The sequence below is a fragment of the Bombus vancouverensis genome, chromosome 4 (assembly GCF_051014615.1).
Source record: "Bombus vancouverensis nearcticus chromosome 4, iyBomVanc1_principal, whole genome shotgun sequence".
Lineage (NCBI taxonomy): Eukaryota > Metazoa > Arthropoda > Insecta > Hymenoptera > Apidae > Bombus > Bombus vancouverensis.
Window position 1 is genome coordinate 18,338,949 of NC_134914.1, and position 16,164 is coordinate 18,355,112.

The 16,164-nt window shown below is 37.9% G+C and overlaps 2 protein-coding genes across 2 annotated transcripts; one reads left to right on the forward strand and one right to left on the reverse strand.

The window, feature by feature from the left end:
• Positions 1-2,452: 2,452 nt before the first annotated feature.
• On the reverse strand, positions 2,453-5,928 carry sip1 (septin interacting protein 1). The gene is made up of 8 exons (XM_033350879.2): positions 5,592-5,928; positions 5,296-5,509; positions 5,031-5,208; positions 3,994-4,952; positions 3,702-3,898; positions 3,188-3,616; positions 2,946-3,103; positions 2,453-2,848 (listed from the first exon to the last, which is right to left on the reverse strand). Exons 1-8 carry the CDS (start codon positions 5,698-5,700, stop codon positions 2,600-2,602), a joined length of 2,493 nt encoding a protein of 830 aa, XP_033206770.1. The 5' UTR covers positions 5,701-5,928; the 3' UTR covers positions 2,453-2,599.
• Positions 5,929-12,310: 6,382 nt separating this feature from the next.
• Positions 12,311-16,164, forward strand: eRF3 (eukaryotic translation release factor 3). The gene is made up of 7 exons (XM_033350741.2): positions 12,311-12,934; positions 13,873-14,060; positions 14,174-14,294; positions 14,378-14,840; positions 14,921-15,227; positions 15,319-15,751; positions 15,887-16,164. The coding sequence occupies exons 1-7, from the start codon at positions 12,694-12,696 to the stop codon at positions 15,928-15,930; spliced, it is 1,797 nt and encodes a 598-aa protein (XP_033206632.1). The 5' UTR covers positions 12,311-12,693; the 3' UTR covers positions 15,931-16,164.

A 16,164-nucleotide genomic window follows, 5' to 3' on the forward strand; every position in this document is an offset into this window, starting at 1 on the left:
AACTACGGAATGTTCCGTATATCCTCAGATATATTAAATAGACAAAGTTTCGTTATAAACAATGGAAAGAGGACAAACTTTGTATACGCATATACAAATTTCCCGGTAAAGGATGATGCGAGTGAAATCACTTACGCATAAATCGTAAGTGAAACGCAATTACTCTCTGTTCCGGGAAACTTTGATCCTCGAAGAGCGTAAAAGCATCACGACTGAGAACGCGGCGAGTCGTGATGCTGGCTTACTCTTTCACCTGTTATCAAGGAGACTTCATTCACCGCGATACGATGGCGCAACCTGAATGGTGCTGCCATTAAGTGGTTGCCTCGCTCAAGTAACCTCGCTTCCTTCAAATTGAATCCGCATTAATCCTAAGAGAATGCAATACATATTACTCATAACCCATCGGATATCCCGGTTCGATAATATATTTTAAGTTGGTTTTTGACTTAGATTCAAACTTATCTTTCCAGCAAATATAATAGAGACTTCAAATTGTTGAAATAATTGTTAACCTAGAATCATATATCAGGTCGCGATATTTGGAATTTATAATGTGACAATGTCAGGTAAAAGCGTAAAAAGTTGAACCCTTCGACACGTCGCTCGAAGACGACATGACAATACCTGCGACTTCAAAAATATTACAAGCGCTTCGAAGAATGTCCGACGATGCACACGCGATTCATTCTTTTTCTGTACGTGCTATTTTATTTTTCGAACGAGAACGATCGTCGGCCCAATATTTCCCTTCGCGAGGCGACAACTTCACCTCGACTGTCTCTCGTACGATAGACGTTAAGATCTGGCAGACAGTTCGACAAGTGCTCGCGTGCACGTATGCACGTATCATGGACACACACACGCACAATGAAAGAACGAGAGAAAGAGAGTGCAGGGACCGTTTCACGAATCCGGCCGTACGAGTCCGTTGCAGCAAAGCCAGCCAGTTACTAGGCAGACACACTCCGGTCCAATGCAAATTTTCTCGACACCCGAGAGCACGGATCTGCTAGGCGTGTAGGCGAGAGATGTCCATCCTCTTACAGGACCAGTCTTCTACGTGTATGAGTATGAGACGCAAACTCGTTGGTAGTGGTGCCATAGGCGTCACCTAGAGTCCAACTCATGGTTCATTGGAGGAATACAAAAATAGCTTTGATTTCACTTATGGTTCCAACTACGTATTACATATTCAGTTTGTCGCACCTGCGAATGCACTTGTCGTAATTGCTATGCGAAAATGTGAAAATATGTTTACGATGATCGGAAAGGGAAGAGTCGAGATTATTTCAGAGATTATAATAGTTCGACCGAAATTAATCGATTGGTCAAAGATGTAACATCACTGTGCTGTTTGAGTATTCCTTCACTTAATTTATTAATTCTTTACGATATATATTTACTTCCTCTTAGGGTTGTTAAAACGAACTACGAACTCAAAATCGTTTCAGTTGCTTTCTGTTTCAGCTGCGCCCAAAGATATCTGAAACGTATAATAAAACTATACAAATTTGATAAAATCAAGATGACTTTGAACAATTCATTTATTTTTATTTCGTTTTGATGCGAGATAGTCGAGAATTAAGTCTTGCAGAATAATATATTATTTATTTATCATATGCAAATTATTATATAAAATATGCAATTCGTTTTTACTAGGGTGCATACATCTGTAACACGTATGTAATTTTATAAAATCTGTTTATACTTATTTAAAGGATCATCACACGTGAGTACATACATACGTAGTAACGTCGATCACGTAGTGACCTTATGGCCTATGGGGCAGCTAACAATAAGTCTGGAAATCCATGTACCTCGCGCATGGTGGCGCCCATGGTTGATACACAAGACCGGCACACATCGTAGTGGTTGATACACGGTGCCTATTGGGCGACTCTGTAGGTACATACGTACGACTCCGCAGGATCACGTGCAACTTTCCATATTGAGGAGTTTTATAGCTGCGTCTCGGTAGTAGGATAACCAGGGGCGCCTACACGCGTTCGACTTCGACCGCTTCGAACAGAAGTGGTCAATAAGACAAACATTCGCGAACGGGGGACTGCATTCGTGAAACGTGAATGCCGGGAGTACCATCGAAGAAAAGAGATGTTCTCTGCTCGCACGGTACAACGTCTTGTAGCCGTAATGTCATTGACTAAGTAAAGCTATACAAGGACAGAGAGCAGAGAGGTTCGTGTTTGTTGGCTAGAAGAAAAGTCTTATCATTCCAAGAAGTTTAAATATAATTTCTTCTTTAAGCATTTGGATATTTGCTATCATTATACTGTGTTGATTATTCATTTCGTACTTGAACATGTATCGACATAAATGTAATTTCAAACTTTTCAAGAAATCCAATTTTCTTATGTAAAAAATAAAAGTAAATCAGATACAAATAACGATAGATAAGAAAGGGTTTATAAAGAAATATAATAAATTTAAATATAAAAAAATGACAATCAATTTTATTCATTAGACTGTACTTAATCTAATACAATTTTTTCAGCATTATATCTTGTAAAATATTTCGCAACATATATACAAGAAAAAAAATTATACACATCTGTTAAATATTAATTGTGTACTATTCCTAAAGTTCAGACATGTCTAGTAAAGCATTTAGATGTGTTGGCATCCAATTCATGCCATTGTGACAAACGAATAAAACATTTCCATCTATATAAGCTTGGACATTACCAACTTTATAAACTTGTTTTGCTTCTCTGTACCGATTCGGTATTGGCATAAACAATATACCTTTTTCCTCGCACTTCTTTTGAACAAGGTCTTTGAAACCGTGAGGTATTTGCGATGCTGTCCTAACTGCTTCGGCAAGCCTCTGCAAAGGAAAGAACATAATATTATAATCGAAGTTAACATAATATCGGTAATATAATCATCTCACTTTATTATAGGTAGGTAAAACTAAATCGTACCTCCATTCTTGGTTGAGCTGTTGAAGGCATTTGTGACATAGTAGGTTGACTTCTCTCTAAGCTCGTTAAATAGGAAACTTGTTCCATTGCACCCGGTTGGTGACTCTGTGGCACGGAAACTGCTCTATTCATTATTTCTAACGCTTTTTTGAAATGTTCTGTAAATCAATAAGCGTATGAGTATAAATTGATGACTTTGTTTGTTTAGAGGATATTCAAAATATTTTATACTAAACACACACCTTTCACCAGCGGTTCGGCCAATATTTTTTCACTCAACATACTTTTCCATCCCATATACCAATTTGTAACTTGATCATAGTTAGGAGAATGATTTAGCCACAAGGCCAAAACTTGTAACCATTTAGGGAAAAAGAATTTATCCAACAGGCCTGCCATTATATGAGATGGAAGTAAGTCCTTCCATTCATATACCCAGTTCCATTGATCTAAATGTTGCTGATGGGGATTTATAACAAATTCTGAAAGTGCTATTTGCAATTTTGGGATGATATTTTTAACTAGGAAGGCTTCCATATCTCCTTTTGCGAAAACATTAGACCATGGTTGTAACATTAATCTGGCAGACCTGTCGGATGGGTGCCAGCCACCCAATGCGGATCCTAATTTACGTCGTATTATTGGATATATTAAAGTGTCTAAACGATTTCCTATAATAATAATAATATAACGTTACTGAAATAGTTCCTTTGTGTTTTCGTATAACTAATGGTAAATTTTTGTATGCATACGTACGTAAAAGTGGTAACCAAGGATGAATCCATGTGTGAATAGGCACTGTATCAGTAAGGGGATTCCATTCTTCTACTTCCAAGGTAAGTTTGGGGAGAACTAGCATATCTAAAATATTTTCTAATATCCAATTTGGAAGTAATGGGATCCAATGTTCTATTAATTCAATTAGTGGTTCTGGCTGCCTACATGTCCACTGCCTACAAAAAAAAAAGAAGGGCATGGTAAATATACATATACATAGTACTACTCGAGTATGTTAACGATCGAATTTTCTGTAAAACAGACTACTTACTGTATAGCACCTCTGATTGATGGCATCCACGAATTCCAAACAAGATGATCATACGGGTGCATAGTTCTTGTCTGAAGAGTGGTGGTGTTACCACTCTCTAAGATACTTTTCCATTGATCGAATAATTTAATACATTGTTTTGGTTGTATCAATGGATTCCAACTAATTAAACAATCTTTTATTTTTGGACCAACAAAACTGCTAGCTAATTCACCGAGTTCGTACATTTTATATTCCTCGTAATATTTATCTTGTAAATCTTTAAAAGCGTCCGCAGTTTCTTGTAACGTTAATTGATTTGTTTCGTCCATCAATCTGTCTACGATCGCAAGAACGTTTTCTAACGTATCTATTAATTGACCGTGTTGATCTATAACTTTAGACAAGTTTTTCTTTTCTGCCTCTAGCGCAATTACTCTATCGCTTAGATGCCGTGTCCTTCTATCGTTTTGTATAATATCTTGCTCACACATATCCACAAGTATGTTTAAATTATGCTGAAGTTCTGGCAATGCAAAATTAACTTTGGACTTTTTATCGGTAACTACGACGTTTTCGTCGGGTCGCTGTTGACCCCCAGCTATAGCATGATATCCACTGAGAATTCTTTGTTCCGGTCCAGTCATATCTATAACTTTAACCCTACTCATCTCGTTGGATATTCTTACCTTTTTGTTAGGTTTCAATTTCCCATCTTCCAAAACTTGATCAACACTTCGATATATATAATTTACTTTTTTCTTAGCAGTATTTCCATCTCCTTTCCTCCACTGTGATAACTTAGCTTTGGGGTCTTTCCCTTCTTCTATTTCTTCGTCTTTCTTCTTTTCTGCAACTTTAGGACCTTTTTCCGGTCCATAAGCACCAATCGCACCTCTACCTTTCCTCAAATGCGCTTCAACTGGCGCGCTTATTCCTTGTAACTGTTTACCCAATCCTTTTCCAGGTTCAAAACCCATCTAAATAATGAACAGAACAGCAGATATAAGTATATCTGTATGGGAGTATCAACAAAATAATTATTGTTTTATATATACCTGTAGCAACAACTTGGCACCAATACCTTTTGTATAGACTTCCCAACTCCCCATCCCACTTTGCATTAATAAGGGATTTACTTTATGCTTCTTTTTACGTAAACCTGCAATATCCCCATCCGTATTTAACGAAAACGACGTACGTTGATGCACAGAACTCGGCTTTTCATCTTCAGAACTATCGGCGAAAAGAAAGTTTACCGATTAGAATACTTGTACCAATATTATAAAATGAAATAAATAAGTCTTACTATCTAAAATTTACCTGGAACTATTTGGAAATTCTTTTTGTGATTTACTCTCGTTGTCGCTTTCATCGTCATCTTTGTCCTCCGTCTCCTCTTTAGGCTTTCCAGCTTGTTGAATACCTCCTGCTACAAAATTTACAGGGGTCGTATAATTCTTTGGTCCTTTATCAAATGTTTTAAACGATGGTCTAGCAGATAATTCATCTTCGTCGCTATCATCGCCCCAAATACCTGAAATATGAAATATGAAAAAAATATAAGTTTAATATTATACTATATATAGACGTAATAGTTATTGAAACAAAGAACTAACCAAGCATTTGTTGCTTTTTTGATAATTTACGCCTGGGACGATTAATATTGAATTCATTTTCAAGGTCGTAATCTGTGATTTCAAAGCTTTCTACTTCGTCTTCCGACATTTTACTAACGTTTATTAATATTCTGTCTGACAAATTTGATAAAAACTTGTATTAAACAAGTTTTTAATGATTGTTATTATATCAAATTTATATTTTAAACAAATTTATAGTTTTAAAAAACATAGAAATAAAGCAAAACGATAATGTAACTATCAAACATTAAAGGTTATGTTGTGTTTTACTCTCACAAAATTGAACCGATATAAGTTGATTGTGTTTGGTAGTGCTGCCAACGTATAGAAATGAACGTAGAGAACTGAGAAGAAATCTCATGGGAGGGATGCGAGCCACATTGGAGTAACAAAATATTAATACGGTGTATCATATGTATGTCCATACGTATATGTTGCATTTAGTTTGGTGCACGCAGTGGTTTGGTGCACAGGTATCCGTTTATCCGTACATGTACGTTTTATGAGATCTGGGAACTTTAGAGTTGATTCGAATGCCCACAGAACTACTCTGGTATATTTAGTACCCTTCGTTTAAGATTAGATTAGAATTAAAAACTATTGAATTATTTGAAAATTAACAAGAATAATGTATATTTTAACGACTCAATTACAAATTAAAAATCTTTTTTAAGACTTTCACAATTATGTATTTGCGTTCCGTTAGTACGTTCGGACTTAGTAAACACAGCGATGAGTCTTCGAAGAAGTCAAAGAATGATTTATGTCGAAATCTTCACAAAGGATATATCTTGACAAACACGAAGATGGTACTCCCTTGGGGGTAGCCACTCACGTGATAATCAAACAGATAAAAAATTTTACCAAATGTCCAAATTGGACAAATTGTGAATGTGAAATTTTAAATAAAAAGTCGAAATCTGTCCTTGTCCACGATCTTTCTTCCCTTCTTTCTTGGTCACCCAAGCTGATTCAAATAGTTAAGTTTGTCAGAGAAGCGTCAGGAATAGCGTCAGGAGTTGTGGGCATTTGCTAGATCTCCATTGGAATGGCCATCGCTGTGTTATAACGGCGGTACTACGAGTATGAACACTACCGATTCGACAATCAACAGCGGCGATTAGGCACTCGCGACGCTAGTGATAATGGTCTTAGGTTCGATAACGAATCCACGGTCAACGGGAGGATAGATATACTTGCTCCAACTCAAACGTGTACCGATCGTAAGGCGCTATTCCCTTCCTCGATGAGGTTGTCACGTAATTTTTTGGGTTGGTTGGTGAAAATAAAATATAGTTGAGTCGTAACACAACTATTTACTTTATTAACCTTTATCAACCTTTATTATGAATTCAGCAATCACAATGTAACACGCACTGAATTAACATAAATCACAATTCACTCCAACCACGTTATGTAAGACTTAGTTACAACAATACATTAAGTACGCGACTTATAAGAGTAGAGACCGACATAGATATGTTCTATTCTTTCTATTCTAGTCTAAGGATACAGAATAAGTGAAGTCTTACTGACGATACTGTGTCTGAGGAAAGCTAGGGGTGGGGGTATCTAAGGACAAGGGACGGAATTTACAGGAAATACTCGCTTGGTCCGAACGACCTTAACTATAAAAATGCCAAGGTCCCTGGTAGGCACTTAAGACTATTGAGGGTGCGCGCCAGGGATATGCAGGTATCTGGGTGCCATCCTGTCCGTGGTGTATGGCCTGGTCTCTGATATGAATTGACGTTACAAGGTGGTGGTCTAAGTACCCCAGATCCTCGGATCGACGTCGCTGTCGATTGATCGATTTGGGACAAAAGCTGTCTGTCCATTTGCAAACATCTTAATTGCCGAAAAAATCCAGGTTTTATAGCGGGTCCTCGGGTTACCGGGACTTGTGCTGTGTACGTGCCTCAATCTCAGGTATTAATTGTCCTAAGGAACTGTTACGCCAGGAGGCTTACCACAGGCTGTATTTTCTAACCGTCGCTCGCGGTGCTACAACGTCGCAGACGGAACGTCGCGGCTGCCCGGCAAACAAACATTGTAGTGGCAAGCGCATGGTTCATTAAGCAGGGCGACCTCCAGAAACGTCGACTCGTGGCCGTTATTTTACCTCGCGTAAAAGAATGTGGCGTGATCCGAACGTAGTGGGGGTCGCCTTCCAGAAAAGACGAAAATAATCGAAGGGAGTGCAGTTCCTTCTGACGAGTCAAACATGACACTTTGACAAATCTGACGAGCAAACGAATTTATCTAGAGATATCGCAAAGTCGAGTCAAATTTCTGTAACATCTTCATCATATTATTGTAAAATATATTGTTCTATGTTAACCTGTTAATACAGTATTACATTCATTAAACCACCTCTGTTATCCTAAACGAAACAGGGGAACGACTATTTCGCGGCGTCGATTAACATGATCGTAGCGAGAATTTACAACTCTCGTTGACGTGCTATCTCGCGATCGCGTCTCTCCGCGAACGGTCGTAACAGGAACCGTTAGCGTGTTTTACTGTCCGATACCTCTATGGGTAGTTCCTTTAACGAGGGTCATAACACCGCTCCGCACCTTTGTTAGACGGAGCGCCCGTCCCGTTGACCGCGGCTACGTTGGGCGGCAGGCTGTCGCCCCGAGCCAAAGCTCACCGTCACTAATCCCGGACAATTACCATCGGCTTGGATAACTGCGATTGTTTCATTTCGGCTATAGTAGACTCTAGATCACAATGTTAGGGGGTTATCCTGAAGTTCCAGAGGGGCCCCGGCGTCCTTTCGTCTCCGACAAGTTAAAGTTCTGCATCGGCTGTTGTAACGTCAATTCATATCAGAGACCAGGCCATACACCACGGACAGGATGGCACCCAGATACCTGCATATCCCTGGCGCGCACCCTCAATAGTCTTAAGTGCCTACCAGGGGCCTTGGCATTTTTATAGTTAAGGTCGTTCGGACCAAGCGAGTATTTCCTGTAAATTCCGTCCCTTGTCCTTAGATACCCCCACCCCTAGCTTTCCTCAGACACAGTATCGTCAGTAAGACTTCACTTATTCTGTATCCTTAGAATAGAATAGAAAGAATAGAACATATCTATGTCGGTCTCTACTCTTATAAGTCGCGTACTTAATGTATTGTTGTAACTAAGTCTGACATAACGTGGTTGGAGTGAATTGTGATTTATGTTAATTCAGTGCGTGTTACATTGTGATTGCTGAATTCATAATAAAGGTTGATTGAAACCAAGTTAATAGTTGTGTTACGACTCAACTATATTTTATTTTCACCAACCAACCCAAAAATTACGTGACACTGTCGAAGTCTTATCTTCGTGGGTGAGGGAAGATTGAAGCTTTTTAGGAGACCGCTTTATTCGTCTAGGCGGAAAAGAATTCACAAGAGGATGCTAACGTTAACTAACAAAATGCCTTTTCGTTTCCTGAATTGCCCCTTCTTATACGACTGTTTTCAATGAATATCTGGACAATATACCGTTCTTCGTTCGTACTATATAGTATAATTGACCACTTTAGATTATACTTATTAACACTAATCCTATCGACGCTTCGTGTATACCTATTCCTTCCTAAGTACGGTCAAAATGACCTGTAATTAAAGAAGCAATAGATTTTATGATTTAACTTAGATAATGGTTAATTCATAACTAAATGTATATAAAATACTTTCATAAAATTTCGTCCAAATTTACTTTTGTTTAATTACAATTATAGACAAATACAATTACACTTTTATCTATATAGAGATATATCTTACTCAACTTTGCTGCATTTTTTACAAATTATCTTATTATCAAATGTACATTTGCCGCATAAGTATTTCCCGCATCTTAAACAAATTTTCGTAATTTCGTAACGTTTACAATTTTTTACTTGACAAGTTTTTTTGTAATAATGGATCTGAACTTGTCGATAGTTTTATTGCATGGTTTCCCCCCCCCCGATTCTTTATATAAAAGTAATGTATGCACTATGTTTATAACAATTTTATACTACCATACTGTAGATATCATTGCAAATTTATTGGTTCGTAAACGTTGGCTTCTTTCGCTCTTCTTATCAAATCGTGTAAACCTCGTAATTTCAACAAACTCATTCCTGCTCATTGTTTTTGAAAAAAATACAGGTCTCCAAATTTTATTCCACAAATATAAGACATCTAAATTTTTTACCTGATGCACCGCGGGCATATAGCAAAGTGTTACGTCGCGTAACACTCTACCTAGCCCAGGCCACACACCGCGGGCAAGATGGCAACCAGATGTCTTCGGATACTCACTGCGTAGCCTCAACAGTCTCAAGTACCTTCCATAAATCTCATAGATTTCCTAGTAAAGGTCCTTCAAACCAAACAAACGTCTGTTTCCGAAGAATTTCCAAAGACTATTGTCTACCACGGCTTGACAAGGGAAAGTTAGTTTTTCTCACGTACGCTGCAACTTTCCTCCCACGAACCACTTCCTCTCGAGGGCGGTTAAGACCCTTCGTTTAACCAATTAACGACGAAGCCTATTTCCCTCACTCTCTTAACTAACATCGGCACCAACAAATCCGATGGTCCCGTGCGCTAGACACACCCATCCTTAGCTTTCCTCCGAGACAGCATCGTCTCCCAAGACAGTACTGATTTCACATCCTTCGAACGGTCAACATCCTTTAACCGGGTATACACACCCGTAGATCAGTCACTCACTCATCTCGTACATACGCACCAGCGTAACCGTCTTCGTTATAAGTTGTTGGAATAAACGGTGAAAAATAACTTACTAGACTGTGTCATATTCATTTAACCACCTCTGTTATCTTAACCGAAACAGGGGAACGACTACTTCGCGGCGTCGATTCACCGAATCGTAGCGAGAATTTATGCCTCTCGCTGACGCGTTTTCCTCGCGATCGCGTCTCTCCGCGAACGGTCGTAACACAGAGCAATAAATACATCTAGTTTTGTTGCATCTAGCTCCCTCTTAGTTCCCAGTACTCTAAATGCTTCTTCTTTTAATAATTTTTTTTGAAAAGTCTGGACATTTCTAGGGTAAATATTCAATAGGGAATATAAAATTATTGTCAAATTTGATGTGATTTACTTTTCCTTTTATAACGACTTTACACAAAATGCTCTGAGAAGATGCTTTCTGTCTGAGTTTTAGAGATAACAAGGTTAGATGTCGACTAATTGACCAACAAACTACCTTAGTCGAAAAGATAATAGCAAGTAAGAATATGGTCTGTAATGGCAATATTTATACGAAAGTATTGATAAGTATTGGCCGTTTTCCACCAACGGTTACTCGAGGGTGTAGTTGGGAATGCTTTTCCCGTGTTTTATCGCAATGAGCGATAACCCTGAGAAATTTCTCGACTTTTAAAATGTTTGTAACAATGGACTGCTTAGAATTATTGAATGGTTGCTTAGGATTACTACGGGCCTGAGTTAATATGTCTTGACAGCTGGCCATCTTGATCGAGGGACGAATTATGTTTTATGACAACATTACGGGTCTAACAGCTGTTATTATTTGTTATTACTGATTTTGTTTATCATTTGACTTTGAGATAGCCTTTTCTTTGATTGCATTTATTTTACAAATAACTAACATATTTTGTCGGGCGGTCAAAATGACCGTTCACGATAGGCAAGGCAGAGTAGAAATCTTTCTCAGAAAATAAAAGAGCAAACTAAAAACAAATACCGAAAAATATATTGTACGCGTGTTTTAGGAAAAGTCGGAAATTATGAAACGATATGATAAAATTTAAATATTGTTAAATTTGTGTAGAAGTTCGAGAGCGGTCAATTTGTTCGCTGCTGGTAGGTTTAGTCCGTTCGGGATTTTGGGTGACCCTCGGTTTGTGGTTATGACGCACATCTGCCTTTTTCTGGGAAAGTCCGAATTTCCATCCCCTAAATTGTAAACTTTACGATGCGGACCTCATTAAGAGAATGACACACCCCGAGTGTCCGATGGGTCAAATTTAAAGCAAACATCTGGTATGAATCAGCAATACTAGAGGATATGCGCCCACGAGAGTACACAATTACAAGATTTGAAATAATAGATTCCCATCCCATAAAAATTATAGTAAGAAGGGATAGTTGCTATATAAGGATCAGGTGAAGCTTCTTAGGAAGTATTAACGAAGTCATATAACAGTCATACTCTTCGTGTTACTCGTGTTACCTCGTGTTACCTCGTGTTATCTCGTGTTAGTGTAACCAAGTTAACTAAACATAACGTTATTGTGCATCTTGTACATACTTGTGTACACTAAAGAGTGCAAAAAAATAACATACTCCGCATCTCTACTTACTTCCACCTTGAGCGTTAATCTCGTTCAAGGTTCGTGATATTAACAGATAGTTAGTTGAGAATTCGCATCAGCGTCTGAAAATACAATTATCGGAGCTAAATTCATACAAGCATATTAGAGACAATTTTACGCGATAGTGCAACACGCAAATGCAAATACATTAAAATCGGATTGATATGACTATATTACGTGGTGTTATAATGATGTTCGCGCGCTAGCGTAACTCGTCCGTACATAAAACGAGTTTAAATTTCGCTCTTAATTCTATTGGCAATCCTGCTACTGCTGGGTGATCTAAATTCACACGATCGTGTAACGCGTAACAAATGGAATTTGGTGGTACCAACATTATCGTGTGACTAGAGATATTTTAGCAAAATCGCGGACTTAAATATTAGAACGTCATTTGTTGTACTGGTCATAAGTTCGTGACACTTATTATCTTTTCGATTTTGTAACGACGGTAATCCGGTTGAATGCGGTAAAACGACGGAACGTTCTCGAGTTGAAAGTTGGTGTTTTGATGTTTGCAGTTCCGGCGAAGTAGAACAACGAAACAGACCACGGGGGTCGCACGCGGGGTACCGATACGCGTGTACGGTGTTGCGCGGATATCATAAATAATTATTTTTTTAAACCCCGTCCCAGTTGTAATCGCGGTTTAATCGAAATCCTTCACGTAGCGTAGCGTGATTTCCGTGTTCGATTAATCTACGAGGTCGGTTCAACTATTGAACTCTTAATAAATATGGCGAACAGTGTAGCACCAGATTCATGGGAACAGCAGGCGGATAACGGAGACATCGGTCCACCACAGGATAAGTCCATCGAAAGCAAATTTTCCACTCTGAATGTAAATGCTGCGGAATTCGTGCCTTCTTTCTGCATTAATTCTTCACCGCAGAACAGTAATACGGCCGACAGTTCCTGCAATGTTGCTGTCATGATGAATTCTGTAACCACTTCTATGCCTCCTGAAATACATCATGGTTAGTTTTGAAATAAAACTCGATTAACCATTAATTATGTCTTTCCAAACAAATGTACAGGCTATTAATATAAAGGGAAAGCATGTAAGGTTCTTGTTATTGTAAGTCATTTGTAATGTAACTGATGCGGCTAACCCCCATTACTTTACTCGCATACTCATTCTTGTCTTTCATATATTTGTTAATGAAAGATGATAGTTGATTTCTGGGTTTAGTTTAATGTCTGTCTTCTCATTGTAAGTTGATATTACTAAATTGCTGCTTTTTGGGAAGAGACAAGTTACACACAATACATATATTTAATATTAACCCAATATTGTGCAATAATTAAACTGATGCTAAATTCAAAGCATTTATTTGTACAGCAATTAAGGGCATGAAGTTAGGAATTAGATATGTATACTATAATAATTTTGTTTATATAATAGCATTAATATAGATCAAAATATTCGTATACAAATTCTAATATTCTTTGAATAAAAATGTGTCAGATTTATAAGAAAACGTACTAGAGTAGAGTAAAAAGAAATATTAAATTTATTGGTTTATTTATATTTTGAGAAGAGAAGATGCATCGTTTGATTATTATTAAATAAGACATGAATATCAAAATAATATTTCCAATACAATATGATAATGTTTTGAAATGTTTTACATAACTTTACATTATAACAATGTATTATTTTCGATGAATCTACTATTTTCACGACAGATAGATAAATATTAGCGGAGGTAATAACTTATTACGTTAAGAGGGTTCATAAACATTTATGGAAATAAGATGATTATACAAGATGACATGGAAATATAGGGAAATAATAAACCATAGAGAGTTCTTTTGACATTCTTCTGGTTTATAAACTGTTAACGAGCATTTCTTTATTTTTGCTTTGATAGGAAATTTTTCCTTTTATTACAAATTTGTATATGTTTATTAGGTAATACTACGCCAGTAGTTCTACCAGATCCAGTGGGCAATCGTGTGGAGGAACCACCTGCTGGAGGAGGGGCTCCACCTCCGAATGTTACCGATCAAATGAATACTAGCCCAGAACATCAACCAGCTGATTCATGGGAAGAAGCAGCGGTAGATGGTGATCCTCTTTTAACTCCTGAAAATGAAGAAGTACGTCGAAGCTTTTATGTATATAATAAGATCTTTCTTAGACTTTGGTTTATCGTTTAAAAAACTCCTTTTATCAGACGATTACTTAGAATTTTTTGTTTTTACGTTTTTAGGCTGAAAACGAAGAGGATGAGGAAATGGTTGTTAAAATCCCTAAGAAAAAGCCTGTTAAAGTAACGGAAGATACTAAGAGTAAAAAGGAACATGTTAACGTAGTTTTTATTGGGCACGTTGGTACGTAAGAATTCTATTAGCGAGTTAAGATATGTGAGAATATATTTCAATCAGCATCGACTCCATTTTGATATGTATTATAGATGCAGGAAAATCAACGATCGGAGGCCAGATTATGGCATTGACAGGAATGGTTGATAAAAGAACTTTAGAAAAGTACGAAAGAGAAGCGAAAGAAAGGAGTAGAGAGACTTGGTATCTGAGTTGGGCTCTAGATACAAACCAAGAAGAACGAGAGAAGGGGAAGACGGTGGAAGTCGGTAGAGCGTATTTTGAAACCGAGCGAAAGCATTTCACAATTTTAGATGCGCCTGGTCATAAGAGTTTTGTACCTAATATGATTGGCGGAGCTGCACAAGCTGATCTCGCGGTGTTAGTTATTTCTGCGCGGAAAGGAGAATTCGAAACTGGTTTCGATAGAGGGGGTCAAACAAGGGAACATGCGATGCTGGCTAAAACTGCTGGTGTTAAACATCTGGTTGTGCTAGTGAATAAAATGGATGACCCAACCGTAGAGTGGGATGAAAGAAGATACAACGAGTGCAGGTATGTTGTATAATATATCGTAAATTTAAGATACGATAGTCTTGTTTAGAATAGGAAATTAATTTATTTATATGATTTAGGGATAAAATATTACCATACCTCCGTAAATTGGGATTTAATCCTGCTAAAGATCTTACGTTCATGCCAGTCTCAGGACAGCTTGGTTACGGTTTGAAAGATCCGATACCAGAACATCTTTGTACATGGTACACTGGTCCGCCGTTTATATCCTTCATCGATTCCCTACCTTCGCTTAATCGTAAAAATAATGGGCCTTTCATCATGCCCATTGTTGATAAATATAAAGATATGGGAACAGTGGTAATGGGAAAGGTCGAGGCTGGAGAAGCGAAAAAAGGACAATCGCTACTTGTTATGCCGAATAGGGTATACTTGTTCTATTTTAACAAGATATATATTTCAATATCGAATCGACTACTTGTGCTAATATATTTTATACCTTATTACGTTTTATTAGACGGCAGTGACGGTAGATCAGTTGTGGTCCGATGACGAAGAAGTGACATCGGTTGGACCTGGCGAGAACGTAAAGATTAAATTAAAAGGTATCGAAGAAGAAGACGTAAGCCCTGGATTTGTTCTTTGTGACAGCAACAATCCGATAAAAACGGGAAAAGTGTTTGACGCTCAAGTTGTAATTTTGGAGCATAAGAGCATTATCTGCGCTGGCTATAGTGCTGTGATGCACATTCACTGTGCAGCGGAAGAAGTTAGAGTGAAAGCATTGATCTGTTTGGTCGACAAAAAGACTGGGGATAAAAGTAAAACCAGGCCGAGGTTCGTCAAACAGGATCAAGTGGCAATAATGAGAATCGAATGCGCAGGTGTCATTTGCCTTGAAAGATTTAAGCTATTTCCACAGATGGGACGTTTCACCCTTAGGGATGAAAGTAAGTATTACGGGTTTTACGCGCGCGCGTGTTGCGTATATGCATTTAAATCTGAAAAGTTTCCATTTCAAGCGGATTACGAGTTCTTACTTATCAACGATCGAGTTCTAACTGGTTTTTTCTTGTTACTTTTAGATAAGACTATTGCAATTGGCAAGGTGCTGAAGGTGGTGGAGTAAAGTTGCTCAACTGTGACCACAGATTGGGATAATAATCGACTTTGATAACGAGAAATACACAAGAGATGCAAGCCGAATACAGTACGCACGAGAAAAAAACGGAACTAGCGTGATTACTCGCGAACTACTGTTAATGTAACATACACTCATCTTACACAAGAAGCAAAAAAAGTTCTACATCAAAGAAAAGCACATACATCGTATGCACAGACAGTTGGGTCGGGGTTTGGGGTT